Below are 26,426 nucleotides of genomic sequence, written 5' to 3'. Positions count from 1 at the left end.
AATTTCCCGTTATGCCAGAGTTGGGGATTGATCAGGACACTTTAGCACACAGGATATGTGGTCAAAAGCTCCCCAGACCACCTCGGGAAGTGGTTTGAACAATTGCAATGTGTCTTGGTGGTCTCGTCTTTATACTTGCCTTTAGCGCTGTTCATTTGTGATCTGATTGCCCAAGACTCATCTAAAAAAAGAGTATAAACAGTTGCTTAGCTGATCAGTCCTTGTAACTTTAGCTAATTAGCTGTAACACAAACGGGCAAACATTGGCTCAAAGCCGTTTATACACAAAGAGCTCTGACCGCCACACGGAGAAGGCAGCTGTTAAGCAGCAGCACATGTGTGTGACAATGTACGTTTGTGTAGGTATGTCAGTCTGTTTAGGACTGGGGGCGGCTGCCTGATAAGTGATGGCAGACCCCAGAGCCTTGTTAGTCTCTGTGTTTATTATAAGTGGTTGTTTCCATGTGCATATCTATCTATTTGTTTTCAAATGTGTGTATCTTTCTTGTGCGCTCGGTAAGCCATATGACAGATGACAGATAGGCGAAGAAAGGCTCGTTTGTGTTGAGGAACTGGTTGGATTGGACAGTTCTGTCAGTCATTCTATCAAACTGTGGCTTTAACCGAGGTCATAATGAGCTGACAGTAAGAAATGAATCATGCGTTTTTGGTTTGGGTTTGACCTCGTCTTGGCAAAATGTCACAAAGGGTGAGGATGAATTCTTTCTAAATTCATTCTGCACAATGAAAGCTGTCTATATAGTGTTATAAAAGACTAAATTAATCCCAACCAATGTCAGAACGTACCTTTAACATGTGCTTTAATAGGCTCGGTGATGCGTTAACGTATTTTTCTGTCATACTAAGTATATACTGTTACATTGCTGAATGAGTTTCAAATAATGAGGTCAGTACATGCAAATGATATCTGTGAGCAAAAAGGTCAATCTTCAGACAGCTGTATGATGTCAATGAGGGTTGATACCCCTAATATGGTCATCTTAGGCAAGAAGCCCTGCCCACTTCTTGTTCAAACCTTCTGTTTGTGAGGGGCAGCCAATCAGAATAAACTTGGCTAAGTTGCATTTGATCCGACGTTGAACATTACTTGCATTAAGGCCCAGCATGGGATAAAAAAAGTGCAATTATGAATCACAGAAAACTCCTGCAGTAGAATTCAAGAGCTGTAAGCATAATGATAACACAATGGTTCCCTTTAACAGCATCTGGGAAATAAAAACTTTAAGCAGTGGATATCAGGATTGACTAGATGGATCCATTTAAAATAGTTATCAGCCACAACCTCTATAATCCCACAATAACAGTTTTAATTTATAAATAACCATAAAGTCTGCTGGTCACACACATACAATATCTTTTATAGAATAATGAGAAAAGGGTTTTTTTCCCTGTAGTTTTTACTAAATAACTGATCCAGAAAGCGGAAACTTCTCTATCACTAAAAATATCTGCAGGTTTCTAAAGAGCACATTGGTGTTAGCTGAATTTATGCTTCCACACATCAAACACAGTGTTGTGATTGCAGCTATGGCAGGACAGTGCTCTCCACAGCTTACAGTAAACAAAGCCCTCGGGTGACAATAATTGCTCTGCTTCCACTGGAAGTCACTGTAGATGGCTGTAGCTTGTGATGCAAAGGAATCTCCCTTTGAACCCTTTACGCCTGACTTCAACATATCATACTTATGTCAATCACAGGCATCCACTGTGTATAAAAGAAGGATGTACAGTTAGGCCCATAACTTTTGCTTCTGTTCTAACTGTAGCTTCCATGAGTCTGAAAAGGCAATATAGAAGTGCCTTAAATCTACATTCTTCTAACATCCAACAGGGGGCGAGTTCCCTGGTTGCAAAGATAGGCGGTATAAAAAGTGGACATGGTTGCCATGACATCAAATGTTGGTCTGTGAAGTCTCAAGATGAATGTTTTAGATGTTGTCATCTTGCTGTTTTGAAACATTAGCTCATTGGCTAACGTCTCATTAATCACAAATCATTAGCCAATGACTGCACCCTGGATGATATTTCTGAAACGTATTATGGCCGAGATTTACATAAAAGACATAAATGAGTGACTGAGCCCATGAACTCATTGGGAAATAAGAAAGTCCCACCATGAGTATTGCCCACTGGTGGCCATGAAGAAGAAGGCAGGTTCAACACACTTTGCGTTGCTTTGCGTTTTCCAGATCCTGAAGCTGTTTATGTCCAATTTGTGTATTGTGTGTGGTTGCAAAAAGACCTCAGACGTTACAAGTGTAGCTTATTCACTTATTTACCTGTGCGTACAAGACGCAGCTGGTTGTGGTGTCTGAAGGTGACTGTGGTCAAGAATCTTGAAGTTTCTGCTTTTGCTGCCTGTGTGTAGCAGCAGCCCCAAAGTGGCCCACGGTACTGTGATGTCCCTAATACTTATCCAAAGGTGTTTTATTTCAATCGAAATCTGTAAAAAAAAAAAAAAGTAAAAAACTAAAATTGGAACTGTATCTATTGTTTCAACTGCATAAAATGAAAATAATATGCTAACTAGGTATAAAGCTAACTAGGTATAAAATTAAGGACCGATTGTTTATGAAGCATTCGTTTCTCTTTGGTGATTTGGTCTTTGTTTGGTAAAATCTAGTTATAAAAGTGTTGCCAGTTAGATTTTTCAATGTAAAAAGGGTGGATGTAATAAGCTAAAGCTACAGGCTACACCTTTTCAGTCAATATTTTGCAGTCACTCCATTTCTTTCAACTCCATGATGATTTTTTATTGCCACATTTTTTCCCCAGAAGACCATTAATGACCCAAAAAAGGAGCCTCATTTATTCTGGACTATCTCAATGCCCCAATGAAACTGGAAGTCCAGAAAGTGGAAGCTTCTGACAGAGAACCTCTGGAAACTGCCTTCACCATCTCGACCGTCTTGTTTATGGCAACTTGATGTTAAAGCTCAATCAACAAAATTAATGATGGGAATACTTTAGAGTGGGCCTACTTTGTGACTGACAAGTCAGTATATAGTTAAACTGTGTGCCCACACCACTATGTGTTTCATGCTAGCCTAACTTTCCTCCCACAGTTCAGTTGCTTTGACTGCCATTCTTACACAACAGACTACCAGAAAAGAAAGAAAAATGAATTTGTGTTTGTTCGCATCTCAAAGATTGTGTTAACATTTTGCTCTATTTCCTAGCAAATCTGATAACATTGTAATAGAAGGATTAGAGGCCAGGTGCTCTCTTGTTTGACTGTTTTTTCCTAAGAGCATGTTATGCATAATTCCAGCGGTAAATGCTATCAGAGTCATGCTTTCCCTGCGTGGGCTGGATGGTATCAGTTTGTTAGTGATTGAAGTCGCTGATTAGTTCCTAGCGATTAGGACGTAAGGGTATAACAGATAGCGTAACATAATATTGTACTTTATCTTGACATTTGTGTGCCTTCCCACTGAAAATAGGGTTTCCATGAGTGTTTGCTCATGGGAACGATGCCACGCGGAGGTGCGCACTTGTGAAAATGCCTGTTATGTCTGCTGCCGTTCTGCTGTCTGAAAAGAATCAGATGTGTATCAATATGGGGGTATAAATGTAATGCACGCCCACGTTTGTGTGCATCAGTCTCATCATGTCAGCTGTTTTTGGCTATGATAGAAGAGACAAAACTTAGACAATTTAGTTTTGACTCAAATTTAATTCTCTTGTTTCCTCCCTCCAATGTCTCTCAGGTCCAGAGGGAAGAAGCACAGCGTTATTTTACGGACCCAGCTGACAGTCCGCGTCCACGCCTGCATTGGTGAGTACTGTGCCACATGTTTGTAACACATTTCTCCCTGGAAACACACATGCACATGCCGTCAGATGCACCAGCGAGCCTAAGAGCACATTGTAACCCCCCTTTAAATGGCCGTCCCAGGGTTTTCCAAGTGGTACACTTCAAACCCGAAACCGCCCACTTGGAAGCTGGATTGACTGGTGTGTGTGAAACTTCTCTAAATTTAACGTGGCAATTTCATGTTTTTGCCACATCTTTTGACACACTGAGAAAAAAACCATTGCCGTGTGTGAGCCTTTTTGCAGAGAAGCTTCTGGTTTCTGGTGAAGCCGTCACAGTGTGATGCTCCTGACTCATCTTTGCTATACAGGGAGAAAAACAACAGGGAGAGAGGTGTGACTTTCACTTTATGTGAGAGGGTGGAAAAAAGATAACAGCAGTAAAGTTCAAGTATTTAGTGATAAGTCTGAAGAGAAAGTTCTAATATTAATAATAATGGATTGGATTTATATAGCGCTTTTCAAGGCACCCAAAGCGCTTTACAATTCCACTATTCATTTACTCTCGCATTCACACACTGGTGGAGGCAGCTACAGTTGTAGCCACAGCCGTTTATGAGATTAAACGCAAAGGAGGGGCATGAGAGGAGAGTAAGCACAGGGACAACTCTGTGGCAGAGGCAGCTAAGATGAGCCTACAAACCTGGATCTTCTGTGTTGCTGACAAGGACCGTGCACATAATTTATGTTAGATCTTGAGAGCTAACTTGTTTAATGCTACCAGGTCATTATTTGAATCTCTTGAGAACTATTGAATGGATTTCAGCTTAATTTTTTATGAACATGAATTCCGCTGACGATCACTTGTGATTAGGGTCTCAAACAGAAGAAAACAGCTTTTTTGACAGTGTTAAATTTCTGCTTAGTCATCCATCTGTAGACATTGATAGATCTGGGTGTAGCTACACACCTGCTAACTGAGGTATTGTGGAGTTACACCTAACAGGCTGTTTCTGGCCTATTTTTCAGTTTTCCTGCTCATCAGATCAACACTTCTTGAGTTCAGGCTTTTAAACAATCACCTTATAAATGTTACAAATCTTGGTACTGTAGCTCAAGTACCAAACAACTCACGGACCGGTACCCGCCTGTGGCCCGGGGGTTGAGGACCGCTGTTATAAGAAACTTATAAGGCAGCAAGAGAGTATAGAGATGAATAATGTGCAATTTCCTAGTCAGTAGTTTGTACCCTATCAGTGTCTTTTCTGTCCACAGCAGTGGAGAACTCTTGGGATTGTGTTTTTTCCTTTCACTTGGCTGAGGCACTGCACTGAAACACTTTAGCGCTGTGGTTACGTTTTGTTAGGGAAAACCCTCCATTAAAATTATCCCACTCTATCATGCTTTCTCTCCCCGGGGTGTGTCCTTCTTCACCCATTTCCTCCATGACTTTTTCCTACTTGGTCAACACTCTTCATGCCAGTGATAGCAGAGCTAATTCTGGATCCTAGAATCAAGACCGGCCGAGATGTTAATGAGGTGAAAGGTCAGTCTAAGCAGTGCTTAGGAAGGGTACAAAAAATATAGTTCTTGTATATATGGGGCATTTTTTTTTGCTGTCTTAAAAATAGTTTTAAAAAAGTATTCTGAAATGGACCTGTTAGAGATTTGGCTGCATTTGATCACCTTTTATAGTGATTAGATTGTAATTAGATGAAGTTTTCTTTTTGCAAACGGCAGTTTTCATCCTCCCACTTTCCCTTAAACCACTTCCTTTCAGTAGATTATGATGGATGTATAGTTGCTGTCCTCTAAAGAAAGTTTTAGGCTCGAGGGCTGTTGGAAACAGACGGGCTCATTCTGAAAGGGATGAGGACTGACCCGGATCTGCAGCCATCTGCTGCAAACATATAAACTGCTGTTTGCTTACAGATGTAAAACTGCTACAGTGTTTTTCTTCATCCTCTGATGGGCCTGAGTGAATGCACTGAGGATTGATGTAAGCTAAATCTTTCTCTCACACCCATGACCATGTAATACACACACCCACACATCCAGCCGTTATGAGGGATCTTCCCATGGTTTGGAGAAAAAACAGCGCCGGGCTATATTTATTTGTCCCTTTACGCATAAAATGAAAAACAGCTTCTTATTAGAAAAAGTTGCATCGCCATCATCAACGCAGAGACATTTTCTTTTGAAGGGCATCGCTTATTTTTATCCAGTGCCAACGTGCGATGATAGAGTTTGTTTACTATGCTGACCGCAATCCAGATTTCAGTTAGCACGGCACAGATGCAGGGCAACGACTAAATCTGCACGGGACTTGATATTTGGAAGTGGCAGTGTGTAATTCTGCCGCATTAAACAGACATGCAAGCAGATAGCTTAAGCGTGTCACAGCAGTCTATTCACTTTAAAGATCTGCTGTCCACCCCCCATCACTCAGTGTCGCTTCAGCTGTCCACTCATCCACCCGTTTAACGTTCTCTAATCTTTCTAGGCCTTAACCTTCAAATCCTCCGAGTGGTGGACAGCAAACTGTCCGCTAAATGAAAAATCACGTTGCATTCAAGGATGCACATTAATGAAATGTTTGTGACTGAAAAGCTGTGCGTTTATTATGATTAAAATGCATGAAATGCTCCATTTCTTACAGATTTTCCTAATCTTACTGGTCTCATGACCTTCTAGGTTCAATTAGCAAAGATCTAAACATCATTGTATTGAGGCTAAATGTTGGATACATCTCCTTCAGTCATCCAGTGATCTTCTTTCAAGATTGCAGGGATTAGAAAAGTTTGAATGACTAAGAGAAACGCAGCATTCTTGGGCATTTCTTGGCTTTTCTGCAGATAGATTGAATTACATGCAGGCGTTCCGGTTGGGATTAAAGCAGCTCTACGGTGGGAGTTTGTGTGAGTCAGAGTGTGATTATGTTTGTGAGTTAATGAATTTTTCCCTGGTACATGAACAGAAACACACACTGACATGGTCAGCAAGGCCATGACTTTGACTGCTGGTGAAGGCACTCTGTCTGCGCTCGAGAGGCCCTTGTGGCATTTTAATGATCCAGGTCTTCTGAACGTCTCCAGCCTGAACCCCGCTGGGAAATCAGGCTGTTTTGTTCATTTTTTATGCATTGTGGGTGTCCTCACTGTCCTCAGCTTCAGGTTAAGAAGTTGTGGCCCGAACCTCATTATTTATACTTTCAACTGCTGCACTGTCTCTTTCAGTTGTTCTTTTAACTTTTAATATCTGCTTGTGCAGACTTCCACCTACACTCACATCCCTTCTATCGGTCCATCACGCGGCCTGCCCAGAACCCTTTGTTTAAGGGTTAATTTTAGCTGCCTCTGTCACAGTCGAAGAGTTGTTGTGGATCGTGGCTGATGAGTACAGAGCGGCGGTTCTGGGGTGGGAGTGAAGTTGAGGTGTTATCTTTAGAAAGTGTTGACAGCACAGAAACACGTGAGGGAGGCAGCACAGTGGAGCCTCTTTGCACTAAATGTGAGAGTTAAAGGAAGCAAAGGGGTTGATTGATGGAGATCAGGGAGAACTGGGGGTATTAAAAGTTTAGAGGTAGGAAGGGAAAGGATGATGTGAAGTTTACCTCTTGTTGTACTTCTGATGGATTTTTCTGACTGCAGGAATTTTACATATGGACTAAAGCCAGTCAATCTGTAAATCCACTCTTTGTAAAAAATCGTACCAGGCTGCAAACCTGTTTATTTCTCCTGTTAAAGTTGGAAATTTTAATATTAGAATTATTGGTGATTGACTCGCTTTTTGAACTAGCCCCTAGTGGCAATTCAAGGAACTGCAGTTTTTGGCGGTTTCCCGTTTCCCGTGCAGAAACATAGACAGTAAGATGGACGTAGTTGCTGTCATGTAACTCATCAGTTTCTAGGGATGACTGTTTTCACCGTGGTCATCTTGATGTTTTTAAACCAGATGTTACTAATAAAGGATGGATATGATTGTGAAATCAATATTCCGAGTGGCTAAGAACTGGTCAGTCACAAGCCAGTGAGCATACCGTAGATAATACTCCTTTCAGACGCTTAGAATGATCAAAATTCACAATATGGATTTAATGTTGTTCTCTGAATAACATGAATCAAGCGATGAGTCCATGAAGCCATCAGGAAAGTGTCCACTAAGTGCAGACTCAAGGCAGTTTTGCATTGGTGGCTTCACCAAACCTGGAAGCTACTAGAGGCGGGAATCACCCCACGATACGATATTATCACAATACTTGTACAATACAGTATACTTCCGTTTTTAACATTTTGTGATATGCTAAGTATTGCAAATAACATATATTGCATTTTGTCGTCTTTCTTTCACTATGTTCTCAAACTCTGATTTATCCAGTAAGATAACATTCTCGCACCTTAGTTTTGTTTTTTGGGGTTTTTTTTGCTGAATGAGATGGTCAAACCTGCCAACACTGTCACTGAACTCCTGCCATAAGACAGTCTACTATTAAATACACTCACAATGCAATCGGCTTGCAGCCAGTTGAGTCGAGTTCCCTCATGTTGTGCTCATTGACAAAGAGTAATCAAGACCGATGGCAACATGTTGCCGATCTGTCTAATTTAAAAATTAGCAATTATTTGCAGACTTTTCTGATCATCTCTCTGAGAGTGATTGCAGTCAGTCCAAGTCAGACTGCAACTGTTTGCAGAAAGGTTGCCTCCTTTTAGATGCCCTGTGTAATCGCCTTACAGTCAAAAGTGATTGTGCATGTGCAATAATAAGCTAAGTGCGACGTTGGTTTTTCAGCTGAGCTGATTTAATGTAAGTTTGCTCGGCTAATGTTATCTTAGGATGTTGGTGCAGAAGATTAGCCATTTTGTAGTATTCCCAGAATATATTTGCAGCTGATCAAACACACAAACCCACACATGTGCAATGAGACTAAGTGCAATTGTCTTTTTCTGACAAAGTTGTATTTTTACTCAGTCGTATATAGCATTTGAATTCTATTTTATCCTATTGTATATATTATTGTATTGTATATAGTATTTTATTTTATTCTATTCTGTACAGTTGTGTACAGTATCTTATTCTTATTCTATTCCAGTGTTCTCTAATTTTTGCTATATAGCTTTGCACTGTCCACTTTCTGCTGTAACAAAACAAATTTCCCACGTGTGGGACTAATAAAGGTTATCTTATCTTATTTGATGTATTTAATTTTTTTAAAAAATGGATGTTTAGTGCCCCAGTATCGATACAATATTGCCAAGAAAAATATTACAATACTATCCTTTATCGATGCCCCACCTCTGAAAGCTACATCCTTCTTTTTACGCTGTCTATGAGCAGAACCTTCCAACTCCCAGGGCTCTGGACCTGAGCTTGAGGAAGTAAATGGTTTTAGATTCCCAAAGCTTTTGTTTCCCATGCGGCCTCATTTCCCAGCCTCTCCTCAAGTCAAAGGATATGCAGTAATTCAAGTGATCAAAAACAGCGAGGGTATGTTCTCTGACAGGTAAAGCTCCCTGTAATGAGTGGTACAGCAGGTGAAACAAAAGAGTCGGAGTGCAGAACAAAAGGCCTTGCATGTGTTTTGGACCCTTTTCAATCCCTTAGCACTGAGCTCTGGAATTTAGCCCTTTAAAAAAATTGGCTTGGATTTCTGCGCGCCAATTATCTGTCTCTAATCACCCCCCATCGTATTGTCAAGAAGAGGTGGAGGCCAGAGGTTAGGGTGGAGGGAAGTTTAACTCGCTTTGATTTTCGCGGGTTCTACTGTTACATAACAAACTAGCAACTCGTTGAAAACTTGAAGATTGTGTCTGTATCTGTCTTATCTTCGGCTCACTGCAGGATTCACACATCAGAATCTTCATTTCAGTTTTATAATTTGATCCTGCCTTTACTGAATAAAACAGGGCCCTATTCAAAAAACAACAAGAAAAAAACAAACAAACGAGGGTTTACTACAGATATTTTAAGGATTTCATGGCATCAGTGAGAGTTAGAGAAATTACAATCTTTTTAAGCTTGCCAACAGGGTGGTCTTGAGTGATAAATGAGTAGTCGCTACTTAGGCTAGATTTCCTGACAGGACCTCTGTTCACTCTGGCTATAAGATGCTATATAAAAAGAAATGACTACAGCTGGTTCTGACAACGATTTACTTCATTGGTGTCCCCCTGCTGTGGGAGATAAGGCCGGGTAATGGCATGGTGTGGCATGGAGATAATGCTTGCTAATGGGTAAGCTGGGAGGGGGTATTGCTGCAGGACATCTGTGACTGAGCAGTCAAGTTGTTGGCATGGTGCCCTCTAATAACTGTGCTACCCTACTTTTTAATCCACCGTCCATTTGTCCCCTGTTGATGTTTCCCACCATATCTTGAATTATATTATTCAAAAAGACTCAGCTGCAGTTGTTTAACCTCAACATTTCTTACTTTTCCTGGGTTGCATTGTTTTTCCTCTGAATCTATATTTACTCAGCTCAGCTCCATATAATCTTCATGCTTCATTGTTCTGATAGACACCTGTGGCTTTGGCTCAAGAAGTTGTGCACTATCCTCCTGCTAACTTCTGAGTCAACAAAGATATTTCGCTATGCTTATGAACTGTGTGCAAAGGGTTAGACAAGTTTAGTCCTGCCGCTCAGTCTGCTTCATCTATGCACAACCAGAGCACCTTCTGTGAAAATGTATGTTTATGTGTCCATTTTTTTTTCTGCACCACCACCACCTAAAATCAGCACTTCTGCATTCCAAATACAGAACACTGTGCTCTTATTTTAATGTGTGTTTCACAGAGAGAAGGAAGGAATGAAATTAAAAAAAAATCAAAAAAAAAAAAAAATCACTCAAATAGTTTCCCCTCTACCCTCACCAGCAGCTGAGACCCTGAGGAGAGCCCACATGAGTCATGCTTTAGTTACTGCTGTTAGAGATGGAGAGATGTGCAGATGAGGCATTAGCGATGGAGGTGTAGTGGTGAAAAACTTTCCAGCAGTGGCTGCTGTAGAAAAGCCACCAGCATTTATCTTTTCTGTAGTCGTTCTCTTCTCCTGCTGCACTAATGCTGTTTGACTTTATTTACACTTCAGTAGTAGATTATGTTGCATCTATTGCTAAAATTGGAACCTCTGGAAAAAGCACATGTGCAGGCAATGAAGGAGAATCCAGTTTGAAGGGATTAAATGTTTATAGTTGCATTGGCGCCAGATTTTCCAGCTTGCGGTGCACTTATGGAAATGTTCAAATTGATGATAATGAAAAAGAGCTTGCTAGCTAGCCTTTTAGAGAGAGGGAAGGTGCGAGTTTAATGACAAAGAGATTCGCATTTATGATTTTTGGTGGTTAATGTTGGTTTCTGGAAAGAATTGCAAGGCTTTATCTTGTCGATTTTTCCAACTTGTGGCTTAGGCAACCCTAAAGCAACCCTTTGGCAACTACTGTACAGGTCACTTGGGGAAACTGCGCATTTGCCAACCAGTTGGTAAGTGGTTAGGGACAAGTGGTTGAGGACGGGTCTCCAGTCCAGTCTCACTGGCAACTACAGGCCTACAGGGAAAATGTACATTCCCCAAACAGCTGGCGAATGATTACTGAAGGTTGCTGGCTGTAAAATGTATTGCTAAAGCCTAGTCCCAGTCATGCATGCCAAGAGAGCGGTCAGTGACCTCCTGACAACCACAGGTTGCTAGGGAAAAATGTGTGTTCTCTCACTGGTTGGTGGGTTGTTGCAGGAGGGTGCTGGCAGTCGCTGGGTGAAACCGAATCTGAAGAGCTGCAATAGCAGGTCGCTGCTCTGCAACAGCACTGTTTTTATGACTGCTCGGACCAGGTGACAGCCATCAACCTCCAGTCCGCCAACTAGTCAGGGAATTACTAATTTCCCTAGCAACCAGAGGTTGCCAGAGGGGTTAACAATAGGTCTCTTGGCCTGTTTGACAACAGCTACAGTGTATTGTTGTCTCTTTATTAGAATACAGCTGTGTCTCATGTGGTAGAGCACGCTGTCTACCAGTCAGGTCAGTCTAAAGGTTTATCCTCTAATTCGTGTGTCGAAGTGCCCTTGGGCAATATCACATCCATCATAAACGCGCTGTATCTGTTTGTGTGTGTTTTGGGTGAACATGACTTGCAATAGAAAGCGCTGTTGGTGCTCAACTGAACAGAAATGGGCCATATTAGTACCAGACCATTTACAGTTTATAATTTAACATTTGGATGCAGTTTCATTTGACCTCACTGTTAAGTTTGAACTTACATCAGAGTATATTTTCATTTTTAAAGTGCGTTTCCCTCACAGTAAGGTCTTAAATGTATTTTGCAGAGGCAATGAAAAGTCCTTAAACTCTTAGGTTTTACTTGCTTATTCCTTCTCTCTAGCTTTAAGCCATCCGCTGAACATACAGGGAAGCTAGGTATTCATAGCTTTTATGGTTTTTCTGTGTAATCTGGTCTTGCTTTCCAGCTGTGTGTCTCCTTATTGATCCGCTGATGTGGTGTGGTGTGTGTTATAACGCTGTGTTTTCTGTGGATGTGGCAGGGTTTTCCCTACGCTCCAGTCATGCTGACAAACATTAGAAGGCCAACTGTTGCGCTGTGGCACAACATACTGCTTTTTGGGGTTAGCTCTCCAAAACCTCTGTGGGCTTAATGGAAGAAAGTAAGAAATATATATTGACATAGAGTATGTGTGTGTGGCTGTACGCTCTTGTGAGTGTTATGTCTGGGCTTGTTCGTATATGCACCCAAGTGTGCCGGCAAAAAGCTCTGGCTGGTCTGTTTTAATCATTTTGAAGGTATTACATAATGCAATAAAACATTACAATTACCCCGAGCTAAACATCCAGAATCAGGAGAATCTGCGGGCTTGGGATCTTATCCAGCCGTAGGGTTTCAGAGATGATGGGTTTAGGGGATGTGTGGAAAGAGACGGGGCGAGGGATGATTTCCAGGGAAATGGTAAAGCACTTAGGGAAAGAAACACAAGGGAAAAACAAAGCAAGGAGGAAATGCACCTGCCAGACAGAGCTGAAGCAGCGAGCCAGGATCTCTGAACGTCACAGCTCAACGGTTTGCTGACTTACAGGTGAAGAAGAGTAAAGCCAATATGGCACTGTTTTCTAGATTTAGTATATATTGTGGCTTTCTTGTTCAATAATGTGAACCTGCGTTGGAGTTAACAAAGGCTGAGAATTTCTGGCTGCTGTGCAACTTTTTTGTTTTAAAACTTTATAATTGCCAATGACAATTTCTAAGTGTCTAAGATTAAGTAAAATCCAAATTCCCCTGCCTTTGCAAGCAACAACCCTGATCAGTGGTTGCAAATAGGTGCTATAGTGATTGCTTTGATTGATAGCAGGTTCCCGCAAGCTAAGCTTAGCCAGTTAGCTGCTACCTTGGGTATTAAGCAATTTATTTATTTTAGCAGATGACCTAAGGTTAGCTAACATTAGCTAGAAGAATGACAGCTGAAAAAGTCCTTTGACCATTGTTGGTGAAAATAGCCAACATCAGCAGGTCACCTGATTCATGGAGGTTTCAGCGCACTCACTTCTGAGTATTAGCTAGCACTAGCTGCCTGTTAACATTTATGAACTACAATATTATGTACCAAATACTGTATTGTGTAGAGAAGCTCAGCTATTCACGCAAACTTAGTTACTAGTTAGTAACTAGTTAGTAAGTAACTAACCATATTGAGGTTATCTGTTGGTTATACTGGGCTTCTTTAATAGAGTGACTGGATTTGGCTGGACTGCTTCTAATATGATTTGAGTTCATGTTAGTTACTTCTATAAAGCCAACACAGAGAAATTCTGTAACACTGCTTCAGGTACACAAACTCTTTCCTTCTCAGAATTACACACAGGCACACACCATTAGCAGCCACTAGTACTCATACAGTGGGTCATGAGAACAAGAGGGGAAATAGTTTCAGGAAGATGTGATTGTGCTTATACACCACATTGGCATCTCTATTAGGGACACACAAAGGGAAACACAATATGCACATACACATAAGGGAGGCGTAATAACAAGCAATAGCGTGATGAGTCAGAGCAAGATTTCAACCAGCTAATCCACTCAGCGAGCAGGACGCTTCCTCCAATATCCTCTCTGTTTACTCATCCTCACTGCTGTTAGACTTTTGCTGGATTCACCCTCTGTGTTTAACGTGCTCACACTCTCTGCATCTGTTTTCCCTTTTCCTTTGATGTCTGCTGTCCATGCTCTTTTTGTCTACTGTCCATATATATATATATATATATATATATATATATATATATATATATATATATATATATATATATATATATATATATATATATACATATATACGTCTGTTTCCAAGAACATTTGTTGAGAAGTAATTTTTCAAAGCCAGCAAAAGAGTTTTGCAGCCATTTGAACCTCCTTTAAAGAATCATGTGTTGGCTTTTTTGGAACAGTGTCACTTGGCACTATATGACCATCAGCACTCACTGTGAACTAACAACAAAACTGAATACGCAGCTCTGCAAAACCTAGTTTCTTTGCTCTTTGCCTTAATTATGACACGCATTGTCACTGCACATGCCCAGTGAATCCAGTCACTTGCAGCGATGTCGTCATGGAGCGTGAGAATGCGTAAGTCACAATGACAAAGGGTGGGGGAAGTGCAAGGGAAAACACTGGGCACTTGTTTCACGTGTGCACATTTGCATGTGGGCCCGGACACCAGAGTATTTCCCACAACCAGCTGTTGTGTCTGACTGCACACCAGAGAAAAAGACATATTACACTTCATATGAAAGCATTATTACAGACCAACTCATCAGCAGTTAAACAGCAATGCTTTGTAAAAGAAAAAATGTAAAGAAGTTGATGAAACCGGATTGTTTGGTGTAGCAGAAGTGTATTTATGAAAAATATGTGGTTAATTAGGAGAAAACATCACACTTACAAAGCACTATGACAAGGATGCTCACAAACTGTATATTAAAGATGGGCCTAGCTTATGAACCAGTGTGGAAGACCCTTAAACCTGTTTTTTTTCTGTTACGGTCAGAAATCAGCAAAATCTTATTGGAAAATTAGCCCACGTATGACTTTATCAGCTCCTTCGCTATTTCTAGACCTCGCTGGATACAATGTAACATTCATTTTGTAAATTATTGTCCCATTAGAGACAAAAAGGATAATCAGACAGGGTAATGCACCCCTTATTTGTCTCATCCAGTTTCAAAACATTACAATAAATTGCTCAGCTCAAGGTTTCAGGGCTTCACTCACCAACAAACATCACTGTGACTGCATCCATCTTTTATATACAGTCTGTTAGCTACTGCTCTGGTAACACAGGGCGCCTGTAGGAGACGCTGGCTATATTTCTGTTTGTGTTGTGAGGGACTATTTATGTGTGAGTGTTTGGACTAATTCAGAGGTGCCAGGGGCATGTGAAGGGCACAGGGCACAGTGTGGTCTTGCAGTGCAGTGTGTGGGGACTGAATGCCTTTGTGAGCATGCATATTTTTAGTTGTTCGAATGTGTTTATGTGGTCATGAGTTCCTTCACTGAAGACATCTGCTTTTGAGCTTCTTTCACAGCTGATAGCCTTCATCACGGTTCAAGGTTGTAGTATGTAGCTCTTTTACGGCACAGATATTTAAGCACGTCGTTTACTACAAAGTTCTGTGTTTGCTGTTGTATGATCACGAATGGTTTCTCTGGGGACGAATTTATGGGAATTGTATTAAACTGCACATGCTGTTTATATGTGTTTTCCTTTCATTCCCTCTCAAACACAAACCCATAGCCAGGGCCTATGAGTTCTCTATCTGTACCATCAGCAGCCTCCAGTGCTTGTACTGCAGGCCAAGACCAACAGACAAAAAATAGACAGTCGCAAAATAACCGAGTTGTCCTCAGCAGTCTGACCTTTTCTGTCTGCCAACTTTTCCTTTTCACTTCACTTGACATGTGACTGAAAGCACGCATTATTGTCCAAACATGAGGTTACAGCAGATGGAGTATTTAATCTTTTATGCCACTCTGCAGATGCATACATTCACGTAAATGGTGAGAAATGTGCGGTAAACAAAAGCAGGGTTACAGTTATGTAATTGCTAATCTTTCACTGGCTTTTACCTTAGATTGAGAGTTCAGTTACCTGAAATATCAATAACTGAATTAAATGAATTAAACAAATCTTCAATTTGTGTATAAACTTTTTTATTGTTATTATTATTATTGTTATTCTGGACTTCAGCTCAGCATTCAATCATATCATCCCGGAGATCCTGGTCCAGAAACTGTCTCACCTGGGACTCTCCACCCCATCTGCCTCTGGATCAAGGACTTCCTGACAAATAGACCACAGTCTGTCAGACTCGGCCCCCACCGGTCCAGCACCATCACACTCAGCACCGGGTCTCCACAAGGATGTGTTTTGAGTCCCCTCCTGTTTACGCTCTACACATCCGACTGCTCCCCTACCCATCTCTCAAACACCATCATAAAGTTCGCGGATGACACCACAGTGGTTGGACTCATCTCAAGGGGGGATGAGTCGGACTACAGAGATGAGGTCAACAGACTGACTGAGTGGTGTTCAGTTAACAACCTCCAACTGAACACCACGAAAACTAAAGAACTTATCTTGGACTTCAGGAAGGGCAGAGCAGACCCGGCCCCACTTTACATTCACGGGAACTGTGTGGAGAGGGTACACTCCATGAGGTTTCTGGGCGTGCACATCTCTGATGACCTCTCCTGGACTGCAAATACTACGGCGGTGGTTAAAAAGGCCCAGCAGCGTCTCCACTTTCTGAGAGTGCTCAGGAGGAACAACCTGGAGGAGAGGCTGCTGGTGACATTTTACAGAGCCACCATAAAGAGCATCCTAACGTACGGCATAACAACATGGTATGCAGGGTGCTCAGCTGCGGACAGGAAAGTACTGCAGAGGGTCATCAACACAGCCCAGAAGATCACTGGCTGCTCTCTGCCCAGCCTGGAGGTCACTGCAAACTCTCGGTACCTCAGCAGAGCTGGCAATATCATCAAGGACCACTCTCACCCCAGCAACCAACTGTTTGAACTATTACCGTCAGGCCGACGGTACAGGTCACATAAAACCAGGACAAACAGATTCAGGGATAGCTTCTTTCCCAGAGCTATCACCGTAGTAAATAAGCACAAAAACAACTGAACCTATTCCATACCGTCACTGTCATTATATTATGCTGCTATTCATACTGTCATTATATTAATGCTGCTATCCTGTATATATTGTACATACTATTGTTTGAGTACTTACGATTGTTTTTTTGTACTTTTTATATTTTACATTTATATTTATTATTGAAACTTGCACCAAGGGAGTGGCACTCCAATTTCGTTGTACTCTGTACAATGACAATAAAGGCTATTCTATTCTATTAATATTATAGAATTTTACTTGATTTAAAGTGAAGTGAAAACAAAAACAACATCTCATCTAGTTGATTGTTGTTTAATTTGACTGAATGTAAAGTGTTACAGGGCAGCACGCACACAGAGTGCACCTCCTGACCTGAACAAAGCTTGAACCTAGTGTCCGGGGCTGTTACAGTATGCTTGATACCCTGCTCTCCTATATTTAGCGTGACACCGGCACAGAGAGGGAAAGACTTCCTGGGATTAAATCAAGCTCTCCAGCGTGCCATTACACTTCATCCTCCTCGCACTTCTTTATTTTAGATCACACTGATCAGACCTAGTTTAAAGCCAGCTGACTGATCGGCCCAGACAGCCGCATGGGGGCTTTTTTTTTTTTTTTTAAGGGGTGCAATGAAATCCACCAGAAACACGAGTCAGCGGTTATAACTGAGATTAAATGTAGGGCTACCAGCTGTGACCCTTCTCTTGGCTGGCCAGTAGACAGTTATACCCTGCAGAAAAATATTACCCTTGGTTGACCTCAGTGCATAGTTATCTGTAAATATCCCATGCCTAATAATGACGTGTCACACTGACCCCCCCGCTCAAAGCACATACAGTAGAAGAAATGGTTTATGTGTACTCTTTGTTGGTAGAGAGGTTACATTTGTTTATTTGGTGTATCGGGGATTGTAATGGGGTTTCCCCTTAGCCTGCATGTATTTCCTTTGTAGACACTCTTCCTCTTTTTTTTTTCCTTTTCCAATGAATGGCTATAGCTGAGCTTAATTATGTTCAGTATTTAAGCTACAGAGTGACTTGAAAAGGATCAGAAAAGGGAAGCAGAAGGATCGCAGAGGTAGCATATGTATCATAGGGGTTTACCGTCAGCACTATGTCAATCTGTGGTGCCAACGGGATTTATGGTGGGCGGAGCTAGGGTTGGTACAGTAAGATCCCCCCCCGAGTGAGGGCTAAATATTTAGTTACTGGAAATTTCAAGTTTGACAAGTTTGACGCTGAGCTTAGAGCCAGCACCTTATGGCTGTAAAAGGAGCAGCAGGTTTTTAGTCTACTCATCAATTTGCAGAATTGTTTAATGGTCATATATTTTTAGCCTCGGGAGCTACTGGGAGCTTTTCAATATTTACAGTTTGGAAAAATTATTGATCTCACATAAACCATATGGAATGACCATATAAGGAATATACAGGTTCTATGGCATCAGAAAGATACAAAAGTAGAAAAAAACCTGTCTGACACTAAGTGTTCAGAGCAGTCTGAAGCCTGAGCTTTTGGCTTGTAGGGATTATTTCCACATGTGCTGACCTCAAGATATCTCTAGTTGGCACTTGATTTTTTCATATAAGAAATATTGCCAAGATGATCTCTGTTGTATCACACTCTGAATTAAAAATTATTGTTCATGCCTTTTTTTTTTTTTAAATATTCATCTAAATTGTTGTAATTCCTCCATCATTTGTCTCAACAAAGCATCATTGGAAAATCTGCAAGTTGTTGCAGAAAGCTACTAACAAAGTCTTCTGCCTCCCCATCAACTTCAGAGTCCTTTTTAGGATTCTGCTTTTTGACTTTTAGGGCTCTGCATGGGCAAGCACTGCCATACATCAGTGAACTTTTACATCCATACATCCTCAGCAGGTCCCTGAGGTCTTGTGATCATGGCCTGCTGGCTATGAATCATACAAGGCTAAGAACTACAGGAGACAGAGGTTTTACCACACTGGGCCCCAGACTGTGGTCTAAGCCTGAGATGGGTGGTTTCTTTTAAAAGTAGCTAAAAGCTTATCTTTTTAAACTTGCTTTTAGTTAAGTTCTTTTTCTTTTTTAACATTTTTTGTTGTGAACCACTTTGTGATATTTAATGATATTTAAATAAACTCTTACATACTTACTATTTAAAACTTTGGCCATGTTCATGTGCATTTACTGCTCTATAACAGGATATATAACACACATATAACACTGAATAAATATAATAGATCCACCTGGGGACAGGATGATCTAAGCCACTGCTGACATATTGCCACTTTAGTTGTTGAGCAAACTAGCTAGCATAAAATTGTTAGCATGTCTAATCTGGGTTCTGTCTAGCAACCCATAAGAGCATCAGTTAGCTCCCACATGCTCTACTATGCTAACTAGTCAATGACTTTGCCTGTTTCCTGTTTATGTTAGGAGGAAGCTCATTTTAGAGCACTTTTTCTACAATGAAGTATCTGCTGTGGCTAAAAAAAGAAGTGCACAGAGTAAATCCAGTATCTTATTTGATTCTTGTGATTGTCTTTCTGTCTTATGATAGTAGCAGATTGTTGTTTTCCCTTGCTAATGCCAATTAAGCGCAAGTAGAACACAGACCTTGTGTAACAAGTGCCACAAAAACCATGCAGTTTGAGTGTAACTGCAGAGGATTAGGTCTAGCGTAGCCTGAGCTGGCCTGTGTGTTTTTCTGTTTGGAGATGTGTAGATGGCGCAGGAAATGTTGAGGGATTAGTCAAAGCTAAAGGGTCACAGCGCTAATCTTATTATGGCAGGAATAGAAGGAGCGATCTGACCACTCCTGAACAACTTAACAGGCAGCCTGGGCACCAGGGGAATCCCTGCTTCCCCGCTGACAACACGGACGCGTGCGACAGTCAAGGCTCTTCCATTACATTATCTGCTATTATATACTCACTTCAAAATACAATGTGTTGTGTTACTGGATGGGAAAAACAAGGACTGACTTTAACACACAGCAGATATCTTATCTTAAGATCTTCTTCTGTTTGCTCTCATTTGTGGTATTTAAGAAATTTTAAAATGTAAACTGAGCTCCAACAGTAGCAGTAACAGTTAGTTCTTATTAAGTTATAGACTCTGCACATGGTGGAGGATTTTTATACGTTGTGCAACATAATTAACGGGGGTGAATGTTCATTTTCAGTTCAATATTTTACATTGGTGTCTTCCTTTAAGGCCACCCTCCGTGTTTGGATTAGCTAACCCTTAGCAAACAGGTTTCAAAGCTGGTAGACCTTCTGTACGCCTGTTGTGTGGTGTTAGTTCAGCAAGCATTACACACACACGCAGGTAGGAACAGAGGATTACCGGAGTTGACTCCTTTCTTTATTTTTCTTTTTTCTTCTTTAAAACCACAACCAGAACAACATACTCACTAGCGCCCTCTAGCGCTTCTGGTAAATGCATCTACAGAACAAATGCAATAGTATGTGTGGACACAACATCTCCCCCTTTGAACAAGGATTTCTTATGTGAACCTGACTTCATCATTCTGATGTATGTCACCTAATACACGTTTAACATATTTCACATTACTCAGTAACATTCACTTTCCCATGACAAAGTCTTGGGTCCAGCAAGGTGGGTTCCTCATCCTGGTGGGCCTAAGCCTACTATCAGACTCAGAGTTAGATGCTAGATCAGTTCCTGGTTTATGACAGTCCATTGTTGTGTCAGAATCAGTACCTGCGTTCAGCTCTGACAGAGCCGATAAGTGTGAGGCGTTCCAGGTCCGTCCATCATCCAGCAAATAAGTGTTTGGTCCTTTCCTTGTCATGACAGTCCTTGGTTTGGAAAACTTTAACTCGCCTTTCTTTACCTTCCACGGCTTCCTAACCCGTACCTTGTCACCAGGCTGAAAGTTGGATGGTTTGGCGTGTCTGCGAGCATCAGTGTATTCTTTCATTTTCATTTGCTTATTCTTAACTCTTTCGCACATGGTATGCCTCTCTGTCTGAGGAACAGGCATATCCATTACCTGTAACTTTGTTCTCATTCGTCGTCCATGGAGCAGTTCTGAAGGGGAAACTCCAGTTGTTGAATGAGGGGTTGCTCTGTAGTCCATCAGGTAAGTTCTCAGGAACGATTTCCAGGGTTGTCCTTGAATCGAGGCAGTCTGTAGGCAGTCTTTAACGCATCTATTGAATCTCTCAACTTCCCCAATAGCTCTTGGGTAATACACTGAGGATCTCAGGTGTTGGATTCCCCTGCTTTTCAGGAAGTCAGTGAACTCAGCAGAGAGAAATTGAGAGCCATTGTCACTTATCAGTGTCTTTGGATTCCCTTCACGAGAGAAAACTACAGAAAGGAATTGAATGATAGTAGCCGCATCAGCTCGGGGAGCAAAAGCTACTTCAGGCCACTTGCTAAAGTAGTCTACCAATGTGATGGCAAATCTACAGTCAGAAGGGGCTATTTCAAAAGGGCCTATGATGTCCACAGACACCTTTTCCCAAGCAGCAGCTGGTAAAGGAATGGGTTGGAGTGGAGCATCATGGGTGACAGCGGACTTGTCATTCTGTCTGCACGTTGCACAGTTCTTTATCAGTGTCTCTATATGACAATCCATTTTGGGCCACCAGTACATTTCCCTCAGGCGTTGTTTGGTACGGACGATGCCTTGGTGAGTTTCATGAGCTATATCAGTGAGTTTTTTCTGCAACGACTCAGGCACTAGCAATCGATGTGTACCTCTGATGATGCACTCGTTCAAGACCGCGAGTTCATGGCGGATTGGGAAGTACGGCTGTAAGTCAGGATCCAGTGACGTCTTCCTAGCAGGCCAGCCTTTCTGTATCTGCACACGGAGCTTTGTGAACACTGGACAGTCTTTGCACCCTGACTGGAAGTCATCCTCAGACACAGCACTCAGATCAGTGAGGATGGCTGCAACTGACTCCACATCCTCTGCACATGCCATGTCTGTCTCGGAAAGTGGGAGCCTAGAAAGACAATCAGCAACATGGTTCAGTGACCCAGTTCTATATTCCACTTCATAATCAAACTCCAACAGGCGAGCTGACCATCTGGCTATGCGTAGACCAGCTCTGTTATTGCCCTTAGTAGTCAGCAGTGTTGTCAGTGCTTGGTGATCTGTTCGTAGGAGGAATTTTCTGCCCCAGAGCCATGTGCGCCATTTTTCAGCAGCCCAGACGCAAGCTAGAGCTTCCTTCTCAACGATTGAGTATTTCCTCTCTGCATCAGACAAGCTGCGAGATGCAAATGCAACAGTATGTTCTGCATCATTACCGTCAAGTTGAGTCAAAACAGCACCTACACCGTAGTCTGAGGCATCTGTTGAGACTATGGTTGGCTTACTGGGGTCGAACATCACCAGGGCAGGGCTGTGCACGATTAACCGCTTGACTTGATCAAACGCTGCTTGAGCTGCTTCGTTCCAGTGGAATGAACAGTCCTTTCGCAGAAGAGCTCTCATAGGTTCAACAACAGTCGCGTAATTTGGCACAAACTTGCTGTACCATGCACTCAAGCCAAGAAATGAGCGCAGGGTTGCAGGATCAGTAGGGGGCGGAGCATGCAGGATGGCAGTGACATGAGAGTCATCTGGCAGCAGACCTTCTGGACCGATCTTTTGACCCAAAAAGCTCAGAGTAGTTTGACGGAGTTGACATTTGTCAACATTGAGTTTCAGTCCTGCATTGTTGATTCTGTGTAACACAGCACGCAAGTTGGCCTCATGTTCAGCTTCTGACGTTCCGTATATGATGACATCATCAAGGTAGCATTGCACCCCTTTCTGGCCGCGTAGGATTTGTGTCATCATCTTTTGGAAGGCTGCAGGTGCTGAACTCAACCCATAGGGAACTCTGCAGTACTGGTACAGTCCTTCATGTGTAATGAAAGCAGTGAGCCCTCTACTCTCTTCATGTAGTTTCAGCTGATGGTAGGCGGATTTAAGATCCAGGGTGGAGAACATGACAGCCCCACGCAGCTCAGACAGTATGTCCTCTATCAGTGGCAAGGGATGACTGTCAGCGACCACCGCTTTGTTAGGTTCTCTCAAATCAACGCACATGCGTATGCCACCAGTCTTCCTTCTAGTGACTACAATCGGGGAGACCCATTCAGATGCATCAATTTTCTCTATGATGCCATGTTCCTCAAGGTTCTTGAGTTCTGCGGAAACAGCATCACGGACTGACAGGGGTAAGCGTCGAAGTTTCTGCTGTATTGGCTTCACTTCAGGTCGCACCTTCACTTTATGTACAAAGTCCTTTGCACATCCGAATGCAACTGGAGACTCAGATTCCTGTTTACATTGAGTGGGCAGAGCCGAGGTTTGCTGGAGTGCAGCACAGACCTTGGGACTGTCAAGAACTAATTGTCCCCCTTTTATGTGTAGCTGGAGGGCAGTCACCAAGTCCATTCCCAGTATGGGTGTTCCTGTTCTCACAATGTAGAGATCTGTGGAGGCACTCTTGCCATTGTAAGTAATGTCAGCTCTAAGACACCCTAATACATCCAGTTTCTCTTTTGAATATGTAATAAGCTGAACAGCTGGATTACTTAACTTAACTGAGCCAAAATTTGTGCTGTAAACATGTTCAGGCAGTATGGAAACACCAGACCCTGTGTCTACTAGTAGCTTAACAGTGCATGCCTGTGCAGTATTTGGTACAGTGACAGCAACAGTGCACATCAATTTAGCCGGATCACCACTGACACAATTGTCAACAGTTAAAACACACATTTCAGGAACAGTCACTTCATTAACAAGCTTATGAGAAGATTTACACACTCTCGAAAGATGTCCGATTTTCCCACACGTATTACATTTGCAGTCTTTTGCGGGGCAGGATTTATCATTGGCTTTGTGATCAGCTGAACCACAACGGTAGCACGTCGGAGCTGTATCCGTTTTTTTAGCTGCTTTGTATTTTGGCTTGCGCATCTTCTTTTGTACTTGAACAGCGGCAACAGGCTTTGTTTCACCGACAGCAATGGCCTTTGCATCAGCTATTGCAGCCTCTGTACGCCTAGCAATTTCCAAAGCTCGATCGAGCGTCAAATCCTCCTCCATTAGCAGTCTTTCACGTATACGAGCATTATTTGTCTTCTCTACAAGTTGATCCCGCAACATTTCATTCTCCATAGCCCCGAACTTACATCGTTTCACGAGCTCACGCAGTGCTGCAACGTAGTGATCTGTAGACTCACCGACAGCTTGGGCTCGTTGCCTGAAACGGTATCTCTCGGCGACAACATTGACTTTAGGATGAAAGTACGTTTCCAAAGCCTTTACGGATCCCTCGTAATCATCCGTAGCAAGTGGTAAGGCGCTGTAGATTCGTTGTCCCTCCGTTCCCAAGCAGTGAATGAGCAGGGCCCTCTTCCTCTCCGTAGCAAAGTCATTACCCCCGATCGCCAGCAAGTAGTTATCGAACAACTTTTTCCACGTAGCAAATGGAATTTTCGGTTCGCCCGGGCAATCCAGGAACACAGCCGGGGGTTGCAAAGAGAGCAGAGCCATAACTTAATCACCACTACTCTCGTCGCCACTTGTTGTGTGGTGTTAGTTCAGCAAGCATTACACACACACGCAGGTAGGAACAGAGGATTACCGGAGTTGACTCCTTTCTTTATTTTTCTTTTTTCTTCTTTAAAACCACAACCAGAACAACATACTCAATAGCGCCCTCTAGCGCTTCTGGTAAATGCATCTACAGAACAAATGCAATAGTATGTGTGGACACAACAACGCCTGAGATGATCATATTAAGGATGACAGCACTGTGCCTCATCATAAAGATCCAATAGAGAAAAAAAAAGCCTGATGTTTTGCTGTATTTAACACAAGCATCCATCAGTGCAAGATTTACAACAGTGAAAGGGCAAAGGCTGATTTTTAAGTTGAGACAGAGAGTCGTAAACAGGGGGCGACTAGTTCAGGAGCAGAAATAATTCCTTCTTTCCACTTACTTCAAGAAAATTAAGATTTTAAGATGGAGAACTGGCGCTAAATGGTCTGACATACTGCAGTGCATGTGAGGTCATGGTGAAATAGCGTGGACGAGAACTGCAAGTCCTCCAAAACAAAACAGTAAAACTCCAAGCGGACCTATAAATGAAATGTGCCTTTCTGTCTTTGCTTCATCTGCCTCTCTTCACTCAGCAAACACAAGCAAAGGCTTACACGTGGGCGCACACACACGGTCACTCACAAGCACACGCACAAGCCACAATGGCACATCCCAGTGAGTCTTTTAGCTTTTCTTGAGACAGTAATAAAACCCAGTGCCAGGAAAAAAAGAGAATGACCAGTAAAAGAGACGTGGAAATCATCATTTTTCTTACCTTCCTAAGTTTTCCTGGGTCTGTGTCTTTTTGGACAAATGGCATTTAGTTAATTCTTCCATTAAAACGATGCAGGCACTGAAGCCATGTTGTCTGGTTAAGGTAGTTAAACGTAAGAGAGGTTCACGTTTGAATTATTTTCAGCTTGTCAGCGGTGTTAAGACAGCTGGAGGCCTTTTTCAGAAATGGGTCTATTTATATTTAGCATGTCAAACTCTATTTACTCTGGAGAGAAGGAGTAATTATGGTGACAAGACTTAGTTAAAATCAGGTGATTGCTGTGACTGCACGAGTGATGTAATAGGTATGTAGGCTGAGGCTGTTGTTTCACCTGTGCACAGCTGAGACTCAACCAGTGCTTCTCCAATCATGTGTTTCCTTTCTTACACTTGTTACTTTGATTGTATAAATGCATTCATACTTGTAAGCGAATGCCCAGACGGTGTATTCTCACTGGTCAAAAAATGTGGAACACTTTGCCACCTCATATTTATACGGTGGCCCTAAGAGGCCAAACGGACTGCAATTTAAGAAAAACGCTGCAAAAGCACACAAAACACAATGGAAATAGGAAAAATGAAAAAGAAATAGGAAAAAACAGATTTCCAAAAGCACAAGGGAAGTGTTTCTGGGGAGACAATAACCCGATGGACCAGTTGCAGGAACCAAAACATGCTAGGTAAGTGTGTTTTAATCTCATGATTCATATAATACTGGTGATGGATTTTTAGGCTAATAGTTAGGCTAACACATTTACCTCTCATCTTTTCTTTCCTCACAAAACCGATAGATCCTCCACTTCTTTTAAGTGTCTCCCAGCGCAATTCTTAGCGTATTTTGGTTCTTGCAACTGGTCCGTCGAGTTATTGTCTCCCCAGAAACACTTCACTAGTGCTTTTGGAAATCTGTTTTTTCCTATTTCTGTTTTCTTTTTTCCTATTTCAGTTGCGTTTTGTGTGCTTTTGCAGCGTTTTTCTTATTGCTTCTTAAGTTGCAGTCTGTTTGGCCTCTCAGGGCCACCGTATGCTTGCCATCTTACATCTGGAAAACAAAGAAATTGTGAAAGGCTTGAAAGAAACAAAATACAGAGATGAACACTAAAAATTCAGCAAAGACCTTTAGTTTTTCCATCTACTGT

The 26,426-nt window shown here is 42.0% G+C and overlaps 1 protein-coding gene across 8 annotated transcripts in view; it reads left to right on the top strand.

The window, feature by feature from the left end:
- Positions 1–26,426, top strand: part of fhod3a (formin homology 2 domain containing 3a) — a 71,438-nt gene that overhangs the window by 11,438 nt on the left and 33,574 nt on the right. For all 8 annotated transcript variants that reach the window (XM_004547772.6, XM_004547774.6, XM_004547773.6 and 5 more), the window contains exon 3: positions 3,732–3,799. In XM_004547772.6, coding sequence (XP_004547829.2) covers positions 3,732–3,799 — 68 coding nt within the window. The remainder of the gene's footprint in view (positions 1–3,731; positions 3,800–26,426) is intronic.

Source organism: Maylandia zebra, linkage group LG22, assembly GCF_041146795.1.
Source record: "Maylandia zebra isolate NMK-2024a linkage group LG22, Mzebra_GT3a, whole genome shotgun sequence".
NCBI lineage: Eukaryota > Metazoa > Chordata > Actinopteri > Cichliformes > Cichlidae > Maylandia > Maylandia zebra.
This window is presented reverse-complemented; position numbering and strand designations above follow the sequence as displayed.